At 41.5% G+C, this 19,902-nt stretch overlaps 1 protein-coding gene and 1 long non-coding RNA gene across 3 annotated transcripts; one reads left to right on the top strand and one right to left on the bottom strand.

Annotated features, from left to right (window-relative positions):
* Positions 1-16: 16 nt before the first annotated feature.
* DCSTAMP (dendrocyte expressed seven transmembrane protein) lies at positions 17-13,973 on the bottom strand. The gene is made up of 4 exons (XM_069005333.1): positions 13,903-13,973; positions 6,104-7,160; positions 915-1,235; positions 17-213 (listed from the first exon to the last, which is right to left on the bottom strand). The coding sequence occupies exons 2-4, from the start codon at positions 7,121-7,123 to the stop codon at positions 142-144; spliced, it is 1,413 nt and encodes a 470-aa protein (XP_068861434.1). The 5' UTR covers positions 7,124-7,160; positions 13,903-13,973; the 3' UTR covers positions 17-141.
* On the top strand, positions 10,004-19,385 carry LOC138105393 (uncharacterized). Of its 2 annotated transcripts, XR_011148452.1 has the most exons (4): positions 10,004-10,225; positions 15,669-15,754; positions 16,227-16,380; positions 17,474-19,385. It is a non-coding gene; the product is annotated as an uncharacterized lncRNA (long non-coding RNA). The 2 variants fall into 2 exon arrangements; XR_011148453.1 differs by lacking the exon at positions 15,669-15,754.
* The last annotated feature ends 517 nt before the right edge of the window (positions 19,386-19,902 follow it).

The raw sequence follows: 19,902 nt of genomic DNA, 5'->3' as shown, positions 1-19,902 counted from the left end.
ATACTGCTGCTCACCCTTTGAGTTTGAAATTTTTATATTTTAGAATTGACATTCCATAGGAAAGATGGCACAAAACACAGGTGGAACTAAAGCATCTCAGTCATATCCAAAGATTCACTTGGTCTTTTTCACATCATGCTGTCATTCTGCTACACTCCTTTCTTTCTTCCTCACTGCCTCTCTTGCCTTGAGTATTGGAAACCAAAAGTTGACCTGAAAAGACAGAAATATGATCTATATGGTAGTATTACTGAGTTAAGCTCACCCAGACACTAATAGCCTGTACAGTCATTGAAGGCTGTAAAAAACCCAAACTTAAACAAACTGTATGTGTCTGCTGCTATCTATCTGGATTTGCCTTAGATATATACATGTGTGTTAGTTATTTCCATTTGTGTATGTATATGTATATGTGTATATATATACGTACAGGATGTTTTAGCAAGCAAAAAGTTCTGTTTCTTAATGGTATTTACAGTCACACTGTGTTTTAAAACAGAAATGTATCACCTTCCATTTTGCTAAGCAATATTGGAACATCTTTCTCAACATTTAAGGCTGCTCTTACTGCCTAGCACTTGCTGTCTAGATTGCAGGAATACTATAAGTGCTTTTCATATGTTCATGACAACAAAGCTTCTTCTATGGAGGACTCTGAATCGGGGAAGTATTTTCTTGCCAGCACATAGTCTTTTGAGCATACCAATGTCATGTCTGAGGCATGTGTGTTGAAGTACAGAACAAAACAATTAGATGTTCTAATCTTACCATTAGGTAATTTGTCTCTGGCTCCTGAGCATAGGGGGAAGCCTATTAGCACATAATTGAAGTTAACAAGTGTTTAAGTATTTCCCGGATCTGGCTACCACCCAGTGAGAAGATTTGGTTTTTTTTCCCCAGAGCTAATGGCTTACCGTTCTTGCAAACATGTTCTTCCCAGTTTTCTCTTGTAGCTTTCCTCTTTTTTTGAGTAATTTTGCATGCAAATAATGTATCCGTTTTATCTCAGTGTCAGGATAAAAGGAAGCTGACACGAGTATTTTAAGTTGGGTCAGGAGGCCAGAGAATAACCCAAAAATGATTAAGAAGAAGATGATAACTCCAAGCTGGATCCATGTCATGGAGAGAGAGAGCTCTGGATGAGGGATGCAGTTATGCTTAAACAAAGGGATCTTGAAAGAATCAGTCTTTGCAATATGCTCTTTCATAGAAATGATATAGCTTTTCTCATTCTTCTGCACAAGAAAAGGTGAAAAAAAGGCATTGGTTATAATACTGACTCCCTCCTTTCTTAATATTTCTCCCACTGGACATTCAGATTTACAAAGGACCCTAAATCATCTAGGCCATCCAGTGTCTATATATGTTATGCTCAAAACAATATATTTATTGGCTATTTATAAATGTTTTGGACTGTATTTTCATGACTTCTCTTGGGACGATGTCCAGCATTTTGGACCATTAAGAACTACCTTCTCAGTGGCTCTGTTGGGGAAATATTTGGCTAATCTGGTTATAATGGTTTAATATTTTTCCACTCCTATGACTCTCCTCAGATGCCCTGTTGGAGGGTCCTTCATTGAGAGTAAAACTGCAGATCAGGGTGTCTGTCCCTTTGGTTTTGTCTCAGCACATGATCAGCAGTGCTTCCACACCATAGTGGTTTAACACCAGCCAGAAGTCAAACTCCAAATAAGCCTCTCCCCTTCTGGTAAGAGAGGAACAAAGGCAGAGACTATGGGTTGCGATAAGTTACTGAAAGCAACAAGCAATGGAATAAGAGATGCACAGTAACAGCAGCAATGTTAATAACAAAAGTATATAAAAAGAGAAGGTGGTTTACCCATGAAAGGTATTCACCACCTCAGTTTAGTTCCATGGTGCCCTGGGACAACGACAAGATGGTGGATGCTCCCCATAGGTCACATCCATGTGGCCTCCAGATGGTGGCTCTTCCCATGCCTGCCACCACATGGCTTTCCCCAGACAAAGACAAGGTGACAGGCACTCACCACAGCACTGTCCCTGTCCCCACGCCTGAGCTAGCAGAAAACAGTAACAGACAAACTCCTGAAAGCAAGACTGTCTGTGTCGCACCACGCCACCGCTTTGAACGCTGGATTCAGCTCTGTGCAGTTGCTTCCAGTACCAGCCCTGCCACTATTTACTGCTCCACCCAGCTTCCCTCGGCTCCTTTTGGCTCAGCTCAGACTTGGCTGGGCTCAGGCTCACCTCCACCACTCTGTTCGCTGCAGCTGCCTCCCACACCAGCACTGTTTTTCAGCACCATATGCCTGAGTCAAGTCTCAGACGAACAGGAAGGCGGTGGGCAGCAAAGGACAGGGTAGGCAGGGGCAGGACTGATCCTGACAACCTTCCCGAAGGAGAGAGGGAAGCAAAAAAAGTTGCACATCCAGGGGTGCTCACCCTTTCTTCACCCTGAAACCACACCTGCAGTGATGTTGTGGGTGGTATAGAACAGCAATCCAGCCATGCCCACATGGCACTAAGCCCCATCCCTTCTCTGCATCCAGGCACCAGCCCAGGCAATGCTCTGACCAAAGGTTGTCACACAAACGAGGCTGCCTGTCCTCCTCTTGTAGGTGCCTTTGCTTAGCTGATGTCTTTCACTGCTTGTGGACCGAAACGTTTAATGAAAGCGGTAAATTAGACATGCTGCTGGGACCATAGTGGCAGGCAACTTTCTGTTCTATGTGTAGGAACACTGTGGAGACACTGAATAACCCAGTCCCTTTTCTGATCATGTCAGAGGAATAATAAGCTCTTCCTTGTGGATTTTCTAATCACCTTACAGAGGCCAGGCACTTCTGTTAGGTGTTTGTTGGAGAAACCAAGTTTCCAAAGCATGCTACCCATTTTCAGCCTGTCAGCCTTTCCTTGACATTATCCTGTTCCAGACTATCTCAGGATATTTTATCCCTAAGCTGAACTGATGTATAGGCAAGGAAAATCTTAATTAGGAACTCAGTATGAAACAGGGGTACTAGTGCATGAAGAACTTTATTGTTCCTGCTAATTAATAAGCATCTCAAGTCTCTGAGTCTGTCCTGCTCACCCGGCTTCCAGACTCCCTGAGATCAGCAGCCCTGAGGCTTGATATAACAAATCTGTTGAGATTAAATTTTACATTTTAATGTAATTAGCTTTCCTTGGGGAACTAGAAACAATCTGATGATGGCATAGTTTTCTGTTTTGAAGGAGTCAACCAGCTTTCCATGTGAGTGAACAATGCACATAGAGAAAATTCGTAGTACAGGAACCATGAATCAGCCAGGCATGGTCAGGCTCAGGACTTCTGTCCATAGGTAGTGGAACTAAGCTCCTTTGCCCTGACTTGGGTCATGCCCAAGGCAGGTCATGGTAAGAGGCTGCCCTCGAGGTACAAAGGATAGAAACACAGGCAAAACCAAACACAACAGTACGCAGCAAATAGTGAGGCTACTACAACAGGTTGATTAGGGTCGCGATCAGTTGGGTTCTTAGTATCTCCAGGGATGGGGACCCCACAACCTGTCTCAGAAACTTGTTCTATTATTTGATCACCTGAAGATTAAACAAAAAATGTGTTTCCTTCAGTTTGTCCTAATTGTCTCTTCTCCCTGCACTGTGCACCACTGAGAAGTCACAGAATCATAGAACCATTAAGGTTGGAAAAGACCTACCTCCAAGATCATGGAGTCCAGTCGTTGACCAAACAACACTGTAACAACTAAATCATTGAGTTGTTTCTTGAATAATTCTAGGGATGGTTACTCCATTACTTCCCTGGGCAGTCCCTTCCAGTTCTTGGCAACCCTTTCATTGAAGAAATTTTTCCTGTGTCTGGCTCCTTTTGTTACACCCACTCCCCATCACTTATTTACACGCACTTGTAAGATCCCTCTGAATCATCTCTCCTTCAGCCTGAACAGCCCCCACCTCTTCTCACGTGACAGTGCATCAGTCCCTTAATCATCTTCCTGACCCTTTCCTTGGCTCCTTACTCCAGTATATGCCCTTCTAGTGGGTCTCAGCAGTGCTAAGCAGAGAGGAAGGATCACATCCTACAGCTTACTGGCAATGCTTTGCTTAATGCAGCCCAGATTAGCACTTTCTTTGCCATAAGGGCACATTGCAGGCTTGTGGTCAACTTGGTGTCCAGCTCTCAAGGCCACCTCCCAGTCAGCTCCCAACATGTAACATGCATGGAGTTGTTTCTCTTCAAGGACTGCAAGACACGGCACGTTCCTTTGCTGAACATTGTGAGGTTCCTCTCGGGCCAGTTTTCTAGCCATTTCAAGACCTTCTGACTGATAGCACAATCCATTGGTATTTCAGACCTGTTCCAAGTTCTATATTGTCTGCAGGCTTGTGTGGCTACAATCTGTTTGTCTTTGCAGGTCATTAATGAAGAGGTTAAATAATATAGGTTCCAGTGTCTACTCCTGGGGGACATCAGAAATTGGTTTGTACCACAAGTCAGAACTTTTTGAGTCCAGGAGTTCAGTCAATTTTCTGTTCACATCATTCTCCATTTATGTAGCCCACACTTTATCAGATTGTTGATGAAGATGCTGTGTTCCAGCGTTCCAGCATTGGAAACCTTAATAAACGCACAGTCAGCATCCACTGTTCTCCCTTCATCCAGCAACCCAGCGTTTGTATCACAGAAAACTCTTAGATTGGTCAAGTATGATTTAGCCTTTATAAATCCATGCTTAATACTCCTAATAGATTTCCTGGCCTTCACATGTACAAAAATGACTTCCATTATTATATCCTCTGTCATCTTCCCAGGGATAAAGGCGAGAATGACCAGACTGTAGGTCCCTGGATTGTCCATGCATGCCTCCCATCAGTTCCCATGGTTGCACATTTGCTTAAATGTGCCTTAGCTTGATTCTCCTCCACCAAGGGTAAGTCTTCCTTACTCCACACTTGCCGTTGTCTCAAAGGCCTGTGATTCCTAAGGGATGGTCTTCCTAGGAAAGGCACAGCTGAAGATGCTATTCAGTACCTTGGGCTTTCTGTGTCCTTTGTTGCCACCAGGACCCCTCCTGCTTTTCACAGTGGACCTACATTTCCCCATGTCTTTTGTTTGCTGCTTATGGACCTGTAGAAGCCCTTTGTGCTGCCTATCACCTGCCTTACTTGATTCAGCTCCAGGTGGGCTTTGGCTTTCCTGTCTCCATCCTTATACAATCAGTGTATCTACATTCCTCCTGGGACTGCTGTCCCTTCTTTCACCTAGTCTATGCTTTTTTCAGGAGCTCCTTGCTCACCCATGCTGGCCTCCTGCTGTCCTTGCTTGACTTAGTTGGTATGAATAATTCTTGAGCTATCAAATTGGGCCGCTTTACTTTGCAGCAAAGGTGAAATCTCCACCTTTAAGTGTATTCGGACAAGGTCCTGAGCAATCTCATCTGTCTCTGAAGTTTGCCACAGAATCACAGAATATTCTGAGTTGGAAGGGACCCACAAGGACCATCAAGTCCAACTGCCAAGTGAATTGCCCACAGCCTCAAACCCACAACCTTGGTGTTACTAGCAGCATGCTCTAGCCAGTTGTTCATCCAACCTTGTTTTGAGCATGAGGTTGGTCTTGATGGCCTCCAGACTTATCTTCCAACCTAGTTAATCTGTAGTTCTCTATGCTGCTGCTGCGGCTCCTGCTAGAGGAACCAGGAGCTTTTGGCGACAAGTTACTATTTCGTGTGTACACGCCCATGCATCCAACGGATGAGCTCCTCACACTACTCAGTTAAAGAAAGGCAGGCATCTCTTACATTAATGTCACAGTGACTTTTGACTATAAAAGTAGTGCTTCACAAATATCTGTTTTGTGAGTTGTCAACTTTAAGCTTCCAGTTTCCTTCATATATATATATATCTGGAATAATGAAAGCCCTTCTTCTAAAATTTACCATTCTCTAGAAATATTACAATGCTCTGGAAAGAACTGTCTGGTTCCATCCAACATATGTATCTGTAGAGGCAATGGCCCTTTTTGAAATGAATGATATTCCAGGAAAGAACATGCTGAAGATGAAGGGAAATTTTTCAATGCTAAACTAAGAAATATATGGTACTGATAAGTACTTACATTCTGAAAGAGACTGAGTTGAATGTCTAGGTCCGGTACTTCTTGGAGATATTTGTTCACAGAAATAATTAACAAATAAAACAAAGAGTCTACTGCAGCAAACAGAAGCCAGAGGCAAAGATGAATAATTATAGGGAGAAAAGAACACAGCATTTTTTTCCTGTCCTTTCTTGTGAAGAAGAAAGATGGGATTGTCACATAATCTTTTCTCTCTTTTCTGTTAAGTGGCAGAAGACAGGGTCTTTGCTGTTGCTTTTGGTGCTCATCAAATGCAATGAACTGTTTTGTGATATAAGTATTCTTAAATTTGGTGCTATGAGAACCCACAAATTTTTTGATAAAGAGGCCAGTTACAAAGGAAACTAGAAAAACCCCAACTATAGGCAATACTTTCTGACCTATATAGGGCAATATAGTCAACATAAAAGATAGCTGGTTAGCCATTCTCTGGATTTCTTGCTCTGTCTCGTTTAGCTCTTGTTTTAATGCACCATCTGAAATTGAATAAGATGGTGTGAATTCATGCTTTAGGACCACTATAGGTAGTTCAGCAGGAAGCTTGGCTGCCTCATAAATCCATTTTATTGCCTCAACATAATATTTTATCAAGGCAAATTGCTCATGCTTTAAATGACAGGTTATACTGTCTGCCAGAACCTTTAGATTGTGAAAAATATTTTGTATGTTGCTGGCCACCACAACACCAGTTCCAGCGGTTATAAGAGCATCCCTGCCATTTCTCAGTCCACAGGAAAGGAGGAACAGAACACTAAAACAGCGCAGGTGCTTGAAACAGAAGAGCATGATAGAAAGCAAAATCCAGATGAATCCAGAAATCAGTAAGGGCCCCAAAGAATGGTGTGCCAAAGAGAAGTGCATGCTAAGGAAAAAAAGAAAGCTGGAGAGGAAGCCAACTGCAGAGCAAACTGCAAAAAGCTGTATCTGATACTTCCAGCCAGGCTTCCTTTCAGATATAAAAATTTCCCATGCATTCCGAGCTATTGAGATGCAAGTTGGCATTTTCTTCTGATTGTTGCTGACACTGAAATGGCTCAAACTAAAAGGAAAGGAAAAGAAAAACACTGTTATTTACAGGGTCACACTACTGACAATGATGTGTTTTTAACTGGCTGTCCAATACCTTTTCACACTGCAAGATATGCAGGTCTGACTCATATGGGGCTGAACTGCCACACGAGACCAAAATATTTGTCCTCAATGTTGCAGATATAAATATTGAAGAGGTGACTAAAAGGATTTCTATCTTTTGTCCTTTTATGTTTTGCCCACTTTGATTTCCCATTAGCTGTGTAGAGATAGTGGTTCACATGTACATGTGGGTGTGTGGGTGTGGGTGTATGTATAACAGAGACACCAGCCTCCTGTAGCACCCACTGCTCCCCTCAGACACTAGCATTGCCTTGTAGGCACCAAGAAGGGAAAGAGAGGAGCATGGAAACTTCATATTGGTACCCCCATGAAGAAGAGCATGGCTCAATCTGTGGAGAGCAGTCAGAGCAGCTTCCAGGGAGGAAGGAGCTGCTAAAGCAGCATGTGCACACTCCCCAGGGATGGAGAGTGAAGCACAGCTTCTTCAGCTGGAGGTAGGTTAGTACAGAGCAAAGAAAGTGTGCCTCAGAGGCACCATTCCTTCTTTGGTTCTCTCCTGGGATAGCACACCTACAAATCCATATATGACAAGCTGTCCATGAGCCAGCAGTGCCCTCATGCCCAAGAAGGCCAACAGAATCTTGGGGTGCATTAGGAAGAGCACTGCCAGCAGGTTGAGGGAGGTGATCCTGCACCTCTGCTCAGCCCTGATGAGGCACATCTGGAGTTCTGCATCCAGTTCTGGGCTTCTCAGTGCAAGAGAGACATGGAGCTCCTGAAACAGGCTCAGTGAAGGGCTATGAAGATGATGAGGGAACTGGAGCATCTCTCTTAGGAGGACAGGCTGAGAGAGTTGAGCTGTTTAGCTTTGAGAAGAGATGACTGAGAGGGGAATCTCATAAATGTATACAAATATCTGAAGAGAAGGTGCCAAGAGGAGGAAACCAGGCTCTTCTCAGTGGTGTCAGCAACAGGAGAAGACCCAATGGGCAGAAACTGATGCACAGGAAGTTCCACCTGATCTTGAGGAAAAACTTCTTTACTGTTGTATGGTCCCCAAAAACCTTGCTCGACATGGATCTTAAAAGGGCTTACAGTTGTTCATGTACTCTGAGCAAGACACACAGGACCAATACAGACAAGATATTCTCAAGAGGTCAAAAACAACTAAAATACTTTACTGTCAACTTTAGAAAATCAGAGAACTTTGGCAAAAGATTTAGTGCAGCATTCAATCAACATAAAACCCTTCTCAAAGCATTAACTTGGCAAACTCTAAGCCTGTTCCATGTTAAGTTACTCAAAATTTCTAAGAAGGAAGAACTAGAAACAGAGAGAAAGACAGAAAATGCATAGAAAAGGAAACACATCCACTTCTGGGTTCCAGTGTGTTCAGCTGATAGAAATTCCAAGATGTGCTTGCCTCATGTTCCGCTTTCAACACTCCTTAGCATTCCTGGGCTCTTCCTTCAGGTGGGACTTCCAGTTATTTGGCCACCTAGGAGCTGAGTAAAGGGCTCCAGGGGTGGGGTGTGGAACACTGCCTCCAGTGTGCCAGTGATTGGCAGCCACTGCCAGGCTGGGATACAGGTTCTAGAGGCGGGGAGTGTAGGGCAGGGCACTGCCTCACCAGGGCAAGGCTCGACCTGCCCCTTCCCCCACACACATGCACCCCAAAATGTCTCGAAACATCAATCATTCCAGTCTCTCATAACTGTGAGGGTGACTGGGCACTGGAGCAGGCTGCCAGAGAAGCTGTGGAATCTTCCTCACTGGAGATACTCTAGAACCATCTGGATGCACTCCTGTGCCATGTGCTCTGGGATGATCCTGCTTGGGCAGGGAGGTTGGACCAGATGACTCACTGTGGTCCCTTCCAACCTTACCATTCTGCAAGTTTGTGTTTAACCCTTTTAACCCTAATAGCTTGTGCTTGTCACCATCTCTCCTGCCTACCAGCATGCCCAGTATGTAAATTACAGAGTATTTCTGTGATTCATTTCAGCTTGATGGGAGATAGTTCAGTGCTCATTTCTTCCCTTCTTCTTTTACAATATAATATTTATAGTGCAATTTGTCCAAAGATGCAAGGTCAATTTATATGCATATTAGCCTTTTAACATACTAGAACAAATGTGATACTAATTAAATAAAATAAACAGTGGTAAGTTTATCTTAAATAGGGAATAGTTGTCTTTATAAAATACATCCTGAAGATATTACTTTGTCTTTTGCTTAGCTTGAACACAGCAGGTAGCCAGGAACTAAACTATAATTTTGTACACATACTGTATTTTATTAGCATCAGACTTTATGAATCCTGCTAGCATTCACTGCACCATTTCCCCCTTCTTCTCGTTATAATTAGTTATTAGTTGTGTCATTATCTCCTTTGCATGCAACAGGAGCTGAGCATGATGGGAGTGAGCATCCATCCCCAGCTGGGACTTTCTTGGACTGATGTGCTGCTTTTCCTTGGCCTTACTTGGGCCTGCTCCTTTACAGTGTTGAGGACTATCTTGAAAAATGCTGAGTGTTTTCTGTGTTTAACCACTTCAGCACAGGCAAACAGTGGGCAGTAAGCTCTCAGGGTGGGCTTAATTCTTGGCACTATCACAGGGCCTGGGAAGGCTGAGATAATTGCTTCCCTCCAGGGCCTAAGTGAATTCAGCTGTAAATGGCATGTAAGAGCAATTAACAGTTCCTTCAGAGGTGCAAAATTAGTTGATCAATGCCCCAGAAGCAAGTAGAAGTCGCCATGTTTGGGAAGGTGCTGCAAGTGAAATGGGGAGGAGAGTCAGCACGAGCCACCTGGCTCTAGCTCTGCCATAAGCAGAGCTACCCTTCTGCTTATGTGGATGGTCTGCTTTCTCTTCTTTCTACTAAAAGAGGTTTTTAGGAACCAAAGTCAAAAAGGAGATGTTTATGATCCTGAAATCAAGCAGAACCAGGCCTAACAGCCAGCAAACCTTGTCATCAAATCCTGTAATTCTGTGATCAGATTGTTAAATGGTATGTGCCACCACAACTTCTTTGTATATCTAAGAAAAATTGCTCTGCACAGAGAATACATCTAGCATTTTGTTCTTGATTTAAGGAGCCTTAACAAAATAAAATGCAAAAAGACTAGCATTTATCTAGCTTCACACTTGCATCCGTGTGAGAAAATAACACATTTTGAATTTCTTTAGCAGCACCAATTTCACAGCTGATGTCGGGCACAGTTTTTGCATGGTTTTGAGTGTTTTCATGTATGGGTATGGTGAATTTGTGTAAATGCTTATAAGCATTCAGTAAATGGTTGCAATATGTGATTTTGGCATGACTGCATCCTTAGATTTAGCAAAAGTACTTCTGAACTGGGAGGCTGGAGACTTGTAAAATATGGACAGAACTTGAAAATAATCTAGACGTCTCCTTTTCTGGGCAGATTCAATGCTGTTACATGACATCCTGCAGTACTCAGAACATACCTGGTAGGTTTGTCCCTAACCTGCATGAATCCAGAGCTTTAAGGCAGTAAAGGCATTGTAGGGACAGTGAATTTTGGAGCCTGTGGCATGAATGCTCAGGTGTCTCTCCATGGTCACTGAAGGTTGCAAAGGTTGCAAAGGGAGCATTTCCGCCCCCTCCAGAGCCCATCTCTAAGCTCAGACTTTTCCAGGGTAAGAGTCAGGCTCACAGTGTGCTTTTATGTTGCTTGTCTGACACCTCAGTTTTCCCCTCATAATGCATCAGCAACAGACATAGATGTTCAGCATTGAGTACAGGAGAATCACTCAAAGGAAAAAAAAACTCTAAATCTAAAAAAAAAATGTTTGGAAGCCAAACGTTTTTATATCATCAGGCTCTTAAACAGCTGTGAATGCTTGGGAAAGGAATAATACTCTGGCTTAGAGATAGAAATAAATTTTTGGCACCACTAAAGAGGCTAATTCAGAGCTTAAAGAAATAGTAAACCTTGAAAGCTTTCTAGAATGATTCCTCTTAAAAACATAAATCACAAAAGCTTTCCTGAGAGTGTTAGGTGCAGTTAGGTATTTTAACAGGAGGCTGACAAGAGCAAAACCTTCATTTCAATTGCAGTCTGAAGCAAAGTATTTTTTCTTCTGTCCTGTAACATGAACTAAGGTGGGGGCTGCTACCATTATTTATGTAGCATAAGGAAAGAATTATTCTTGGAAAGGATTTTCTTGCTCTTAACTGCCAATTTCTTTCCACCATAGTTTCTAGTGATGAGAAACTCCCACAGAGGAGAGCTGGAAACTCTTGTGCTCTAATTCTGCCTCTGTAACTAATTTCTTAGTTGGGTCCAAGGGGAAGCTCTCTATGCTTTAGTTTTCCTCTCTGGAAATTTTTACTCAGGTCTGGAAGCATGATATTCTTCTACCATATGGTGTGCTGGCAGGAGTGATTATAAAAACAAATTCTCCAAAGGAGCTTCTCTGGCAAGGAGGTTGGGCCACAGTTCTTAAGGCTTGTGATGTACTGAATTTAATGCAACATATTTAAAAGGTATTTTTCTAGTTTCATTTTAAAATAAATGAGAAAAATTTAAAAGCATTCTTAAGATCCTGCTTGTGATATTTCAGATATGGCTACAGATTTGAGTAAGCAGAAGATAAGTACATAGCATCAAGAGTCATCTAGTCCAACTGCAATAGATTGAAACTCTAAATATTTGCAGAGTGTTTCTGAAACCTTCTCTACTCAGGCTATTGCTTGCTTAGAGGTGAGCAGCAGGTCTACATTTCTAGTATATGGATTAGTCACCGATGCAAACACCTTGCCAACTTTTAATATAATGGAAGAAGCAGGTATACCTGAAAAATATATAGTGAGTAAAAGAATGGGATTTACTAAATAATTAGGGGGTTTTTTTAACAGAGACACAGCTGACTTGGCAAAGCATGACAAAAGGAGTCAGATCTCTAATTCTACTTTCTATTTTGTTACAGACCTAAGTCAGGCAAAGCCTGGGGACTACAAGTGCCACTGAGTTAGGACTGAATAGTACCACCCGGTTTTTGCACCTTCACACCAAGTCAGATACAACTTTCTCTGCACAGCACTGTTGTTTGGGCTGATCTCAGGAGGAGTATGGAAGTTTGGCAGGCCCTTTGCCCAGAATAGTGTGCAGGATACTTACACAAAAAAACAAGGACTTATTAAGAGAAACATTAGGTTAAATGGGAAACACATCCCATTGATGCCCAGCTTCACAGTGATCTTTGCCTTGCTTCAGCTACATAGTGATCTTTGCCTCATAAATCCTGTCGGGATTTTATACAGGAATTAAAGAAGAGAAAGCACACAATAAGAATATAAAAAAAAAATATTTCCTTTTTTGGCAGTTTCAGGAGCCTTCTTTTCTAGCCTGCATCAGTTACATTGAAATGTAAGAAAATTACTTCTCTTTTTTGTATACTGTCAAAAAATCCAGTGCTGAACTATGGCATAGTAAAAGAAAAATACAGGAGGGTGTCCCACTTTATTTCCTTTGGTCAATGCAGGGCATTCAACAGAGAAATAAAAGCCTAAACAAAAATCCAGCAACCTTACTGCAGCTATCCCCAAGGCTTCATTGGCACCATAATCATTTCTCATGTTCACATTATTTGCTTTTAACTGCATTAGGAAGGAAGGTAAATGGTACTAAGCACATTAAACAGGAGGGATGACTAAATATCTAATCATATATGTGCACATAGGAACCTGAAATACTAAACGCAGCAATGCAAATATAACAATTTATACACAAGCAAAAGCAAGCAAAAATAGCAACTGATTGAGATCTCTTTTTCTTCTTGTATTGAAAATAGATAGCTTGGAATAATTCTGAACACTGCAAAATATTACAAGTTTTTTAGGATGCCACAAATTGATTAAATGTCATCTGAGATGTCTATAGCACTGGAGGTTGGACTAGATGATCTTTAAAATGGGTTCTTCCAGCCCAAGTCTCCTGTGCTTCTGTGATATCCACACCTGAGCTGTCTATATGTCAATAAAGAGAAAAGGGCAGTTAGCCATTACTTCAGACCTGTTTTAGAATTACACCCTCACAGAAGTTGGATTGCATCCTGTGGGAAGTTAGCTCAACTGTGAAAAGTGTCTGGGTTACTCAGACAGAGCTATCCAAAGCCAGGGAAAATGAACCTCTCCCTGTGTTTCCTCATTGCCAGCATAGGTTGTATTTGACAAAGCTGGGCACTTGGAGAAGGACGCAGGAAGTGTGGGCAGCCATAGAATATGGACAGCTATGGAAGGCCCATAGAACAAAAAATCAAATTTTCTCATAACTCTATGGGCTGTGTTAGGAAGCTGTGATGCAACAAACCTACAGACATATTCTTCCCGTAAAGCATGGGAAGGAATGGAGGCAGAGTTTGGGAAATCCAAATGGCAGTTTGCCTATTGCCAATAACAACTCTGCAAAGCACAGAAAATTCCAGTGTGAGGGATGGAAGGGAACATATGAGATTACATAGTCCCTTCTCCTAAACAGAATAACTCTATGCATACTTTTGGGAGAGTTTAGGAGTAAATTGTTTCACAAACTTTAGGAATGGACTCTCCAATCAGTGACAACAGTTAACTTAAAGCAAGTCCTTTTACCTTAGAACAGCTAGCTCAGTTAATGATTACTGTCCAAAGTTGCTTGATATTAACCTTAAAGTGTTACTTACAGGCACTCCTGTAAAGCGCTTGAAGGTCCTTCACAGTGCTGTGTGTCTCTTGACTTTGGTGGGGAACCAAGACAGACAGTAGTACAAAATCTCACATGAGTAATTGTTTTCCTATACCCTCCCTCAATGAGTCAGACACACTACAGTTTTGAAATTGTTCTGGTTTTGACAAAGATTCATGTCTTCTTTATGCACAAGACCAAAATAGTATATCATTTGCAAGTGCCACTTTCCACCTTTTTTTTTCTGGCAGAGTAATAGATATCAGCAAATGAGTTCAGGGCACAAATTTCAAAGATTTAATATTATGTTGAGTAATGCCTTAGGTCTAGAACATTTTAGCTATTTTGGTACTTCCTTTGAAACTAGCAGCAATTCAGTACCCAAATAAATTTAAAGCTGTAAAATTTTTCACCCCACAAATGTTCCTACTGTGATCTGTGAAAATACTTTTGCAGACAGTCTGTCAGAATACAGCCCTTAGAATAAGGCACACCTTAAATATACAATAAAGACACAAATTATATACAATAAAGATAATTGATATACAGGAGGGTAGAGCTGCTATGCAGAGGAACTTTTGCTTTAACTTTGGCACCTAAACTTTTATTTTATATCTACTGTTGGTTTCTGAAGACACAGTTTGCATGTGCATTTTTGTGTACAGAGGAGAAAGATAATTCTGGACACCCATACTCCCCACTTAAAATGGGTCACACACATTCTACCAATTATTGATCTGTTGAACCAGTCAGTCCTTTAATTCAGTTGTCATCAGGACCATCTGATAAAGAGGACAATAGATTTAAAGGAAATCAAATGCTGATACACAGCTTCACAAGGGCAACAGCAACAAAAAGAGTAAGAGGATTGTTACACACCTGTGATACCTTTTCAATAACATCCTTCATACATTGCCTTTTTCAGCCATTTTCAGGACTAACTTGCAATAATGATTTTACTGTTTATGTTTAATCTTTCGGATTCTTTTTTCTCAGAAATGTCAGAGGTGGTTTGGTCCATTGCAGAGTTGTTACCTGCTACATGTAAGGAATTCTAAATTTGAGACTGACTCTCATTTAGACTCTGATTTCAAAGATCCACAGCTGTACACCAGTCTCAGTTCTGTCCTTGGACTCTGCAGAATCCAATCAGCTACTACTGTAGTGCTGACATGTACGTTATCTATTTGCCCTTGGTTGAAATGTCCCTGCATGTAATTTTCCAGACAGCTGGTTTTCCAGCAGGTACTGATAGCACTGAAGTGGCAGGTTGAGTCCAGATTTCCCTTCCACAGAGCAGCCATAGCCCTGCTCTTCCAAAAGCAGCTACTGAACAAGTTCAGAAAGCTGACAGACAGCAAGATGAACATAGCACAATGTTCATAGCATCTAAATTATGCATAATGTAGGGTATAATTAGATACAGTGGACCATCTATAACTGGAAAAAGTCTGATTATTATAGGATGAATGGATGAAATGATCTTTTAGCAGAACATATCGTTCATATTATGAAATAAGGGAAAATTCTCTCAGGGGATGCAGGTAAGTGCATATTAAGTCAGACCAAGCCTCCATTGAACCCAGCATCTCAGCCTTGATAGCAATATATAGCAGATGTTTACAGAATCACAGAATGGGGATTATGGACCGTTTGGACATGGTCTAGGTGACCCTGTGTGAGTGGGGACCTCCAGAGGTCCCTTCCAATCTCAACCATTCTTTGATTCCATGACAATTGAAATTCCTCTTTACATTTTTCCAGCCTTTGGGGCACGGCCATCTGGAGTATCAGGCACTCCTCTTAGGTTATTATCATCTGCAAACCTCCTGAGGGTGCACCCTTTCCAGGTCAGTAATGAAGATTTGGCCCCGGTATCAACACGTGGGACACACCACTAGTGAACTTTGTATGACTGAACTTTTTGTTGCTGATCATGGGCCCAGTAGTTCATCCAGTTTCCAGTGCACCTCATTGTCCATTTATCTACATAATTTATGACACTTTGTCAGCTTTTCTATGTCAGCTTTTCTATGAGAATATTATGGGAGACAGTGTTGAAAGCCTTTCTGAAGACGAGGTAAACAGCATCCACTGCTCTCCCCTCCCCCACTTTGTTAGTCACCTCATTGCAGTCTGTCACATTGGGTAACCATGAATTCCCCTTTGTAAAATACATGCTGAATACTCACTGCAAATGGTTTACAGGATTAGTTGCTTTGTAACCTTCCCAGGGATCAAAATGAGGCTGACCAGCTCCTTGGATCATCCTCCTTCCCTCCTTGACAAGGGGAGTAACATCTGCTTTCTTCTGCTCTCCAGGAACATCTCCCAGACTCCATGGCATTTCAGACAATCAACAGTGGCCTTGCAGTGACATCAGCCAGCACCCTCAGCACCCATGTGTGCCTCCCATCAGTTCCCATGGTTGCATATTTGCTTAAATGTGCCTTAGCTTGATTCTCCTCCACCAAGGGTAAGCCTTCCTTACTCCACACTTGCCCTTGTCTTGAAGGCCTGGGGTTCCTAAAGCCTGGTCTTCCTGGTAAAGGCAAAGGTGAAGAAAGGCATTTTTGCATTTCCTTGGGCTATATATGAGAAATAAAGTTGTTTATGATCATCTAGATGGACTAACTATTTCCACCCCTTACGTTTTCAAGAACAAGGAGTTGTATGGCAGCCTTTACCCATACCCTCCAGTTTGGATCAAGTGGTGGCGGTGACTGGCAGCGTTTCTAGTCTCTCCTAGAGAATCAAATATGCTCTAAAGTACATAGAGACAATGTAGAAATCAACCCCACAGTCTGAAAGCTACCTAAGGCCACAGGTCCCTTCAGAGATATAGCATTTTGATAGAGAGCCTCAGCTGGCCTTTCTCAACCCATATGCTGCAACCAGATGTGCTAGTGTCACTGCATTTTTTTGGCAGGTTTGTTAACATAGAATACTTTAGTGACCCAGTCACAGCACACCCTCACAAATTCTTGTCAGTACCACATTTTCTGGGATCAATGTGGATGCCTGCTGGCTGACAGTGGCTGAGGCCACAGGATCACAAACACAGCACAAGCCTCTGTTGGGGGAATATTATCTCTAGCAAATATCAGCTGCTGGGGCTGTCTGGTTCCTGGACTTCCCTGCTGACATTGTCAACTACTGGCCACTGTGAAATGGGAGGAACTGACAGTTTACAAATTTGAACAACAGTACAAAAATGGTTGGTTTGTTTTATTTCTGTTTTGTCTGCCAGTACAGTATAGATGCTTCTGCACTCAAGAAGTGAGGATCATTTCAAAATTAGTGCATTTATGACCTTTTTCCCAATTTTCTTCTTAATCCCTGCAGAATGACTAGCAAAACTTGCTTGCACATAAAGTATGTGCATAAGTATGAAAAATGTCACTCATCAAGATCCTACTGTTGTGGCAGTTCCTCAATGCATTTCAACAGATGTGATTAACACAGTTTGCTGGTTAATTTCAACCATGATTAGCACAGTTTGTATAACACTGTGCTTCAGCCATTGTAACATGGAAACTGGATGAGTGTTTCTTTGGGTTTTTCTTTAGGATGCTGAAGATTTTTTCCTTTTGTGGGACCTGTGTGTGGCAAAAACAAGTCAGGTTCAGAGCTCTGAACACCACGTCTCCTTAAAAGCACTCCCTATTCTGTTTTGCTTCCTCCTACCTAAGGAAGACCAGCTAGCACCTAATAGTCCTTCCTCATGGCTGGCTTCCAAAGAGCAAGAAAAGAAACAAACATAAGTATTTGTAAATATTTGCACCCTTATTTTTGAATCATGGCTTTAATTATTGTTTCTGTTTTAGTGCTACAGCAAAAATTTAGATTAAAATAAGACAATTGCATTTTATTTTCTAAATATCCGAGGAAATGAAATAATGACAGTGGATTGTTACTCCCAATGAGCAGAGTTCCACCAGATGAGCAGTATGTCTGGAGCCAGCAACAAAACAGCTATGAGTAAATGGTTCTTGGATTGAATCAGGATTGTAGAAACTCAGTTCTGAGGGGCCCCAGTGAAAAACCCAATCCAAATACTGCTGAGCTTTCGTAAAGTTTGTATTTAATGCTGGTAGCTGAAACTAATCTTTATATGATATAAAGGTATTGTTTGAGTCTTTGAAAACACTGACTGGATATTTGCTATAAAGAATTATTCCAGTAGGCAAAGCTGGGGAAGATTCCTAAAAGTCCCCAGGAAAGTAGTTGAGCAGGGAGTTTTCAGCTGACTAATTGTCATTGATGGCCACATAAATGCTTCTGACTTGGCCCCAGGAAAATGAGATCTTGATATCTCTCTATGGAGTCCTGATTGATTGTCCCACAGATAACATGAAGTGGCTGCCCAAGGCACAGATTTATCACATCCTTCTTTTTATGAAAGCTGGAAGTGCCTCTCTTTGCTGCTGTAAGTTACTTTACTTTGTTTATGTTTCATAACCTCTTCTATATAGGAATTGCCACATCCAACAAATTATAGAGCCAGCTACAGCTGCTACCTCCAAATGCAGAGAGAATAGACATTTCAAATGGAACATAAAATCAAAGTTTAAAGAAGCACTTTTATCAGTTTCACAGTTATAATGAGGAGCTGCACCTGCCAAACTAGCTCTTCCAGAAAAGAGGATACAGCATCTGTGAGATCCTGGATTAAGGAGTCTGTAACAACAACCTTATTTGGAAATATATGCTGGTTGGTTCATGGCTGCCTGTGGGATTCCTGCCCTTCACTCCACAGACTGAACTGTTCAGCAGATTCATGGGCACATACTTTTGGGCTGGAGTTTCCCCTGGTGCAGTCATGTACTTTGTTATGGACTCGTGTGAGTCCCTGGCCTGAGCATTCCCACCCTCCTTAGCATTATGTACCCAGCTCCTCATCTATTCTTGCTTTAACTCAAGTCCCACTGCTTGGAAAAAGTATATTACTAAAAACCTTTAAAAAAAGTGGTATCACTTTGACACTGCTAGACTGGCTAGAGATTGAACAAGAGGTTATTCCAGAAAATTTGAGACGGGAAGTATTCTCTGCTGAGCCACAATTATGGGAATGGGCTGGGAAGAGCACAGAAAGTTCTCAGGCTGAAGATGCCATGCACAGTCCTGCTTGGTGGGGGTACAGCTGGGGATACTCACAAGGCACATTTCCCAGAAGAGGCTTCCAGATTATTTTCAGCTTAAAGTGACCCTCAAACTATTCATACATTGATAACTGATTTTTCATTCCTTTTTTTCTCCTTTGTGTTTTCATCCAAATCTTTACTCAATATCCTATTAGCTTTTACACCAAAGCAAAAATACACCAGACATAAGAATTTAATCCTTTAAAAGACTCTGAGGGAATTGAAAAACAAATAGGATGTGCCACAAAAAGGTTTTTCCCCAGACAGTTACACTGTAATGAAACACCAAAAAATTCCAATCCCATTTTTCTATAATATATGCTATTCCAGATAGCTGAAGCCAGCATTGCTCCAGTGAAGATGCCCAAACAGCAAAGACTGACAAAATGATAAAGGAAAAAGGTTATATGGAAAAAAGAGAAAATATATAATAACAGCATTTTTTGGACCATATCTTACCAGGAAATCTGATACATTACTAATAAATTTCTTACTGTATGATATGAAAAGAATCAGTGAGATAAGGAAAGAAATAATGTATCCAAGGAACAGCAACTAGATATCAATCTTAGCTTAAAATAATGTGAGTTGAATTTATAATGGATCTATCAAAGCATCTGGCAATGTTGCTATAAAATAGGCCTGGCATTTCAATCTTTACCCCTCAGTTACTTTGAAGGCATTTATAACTTTGCTAACCTGATTGAAACTTGTGGTAAAGTATTATTTTCCAGCTTGGATGTTTGGGTATTGTTAGTGATTAATAAGAAAATGTCTTCTGACAAAAAAAAAAAAAGGAAGAAGAAGAAGAAATAAGGCAGCCAGAGGCTTACAAGACAATACTTGTACAGTTC

The sequence above is a fragment of the Aphelocoma coerulescens genome, chromosome 2, assembly GCF_041296385.1.
Source record: "Aphelocoma coerulescens isolate FSJ_1873_10779 chromosome 2, UR_Acoe_1.0, whole genome shotgun sequence".
Classification (NCBI taxonomy): Eukaryota; Metazoa; Chordata; class Aves; order Passeriformes; family Corvidae; genus Aphelocoma; species Aphelocoma coerulescens.
The sequence above is the reverse complement of the archived record's forward strand: the minus strand, read 5'-3'. Positions and strand labels throughout refer to the sequence as shown.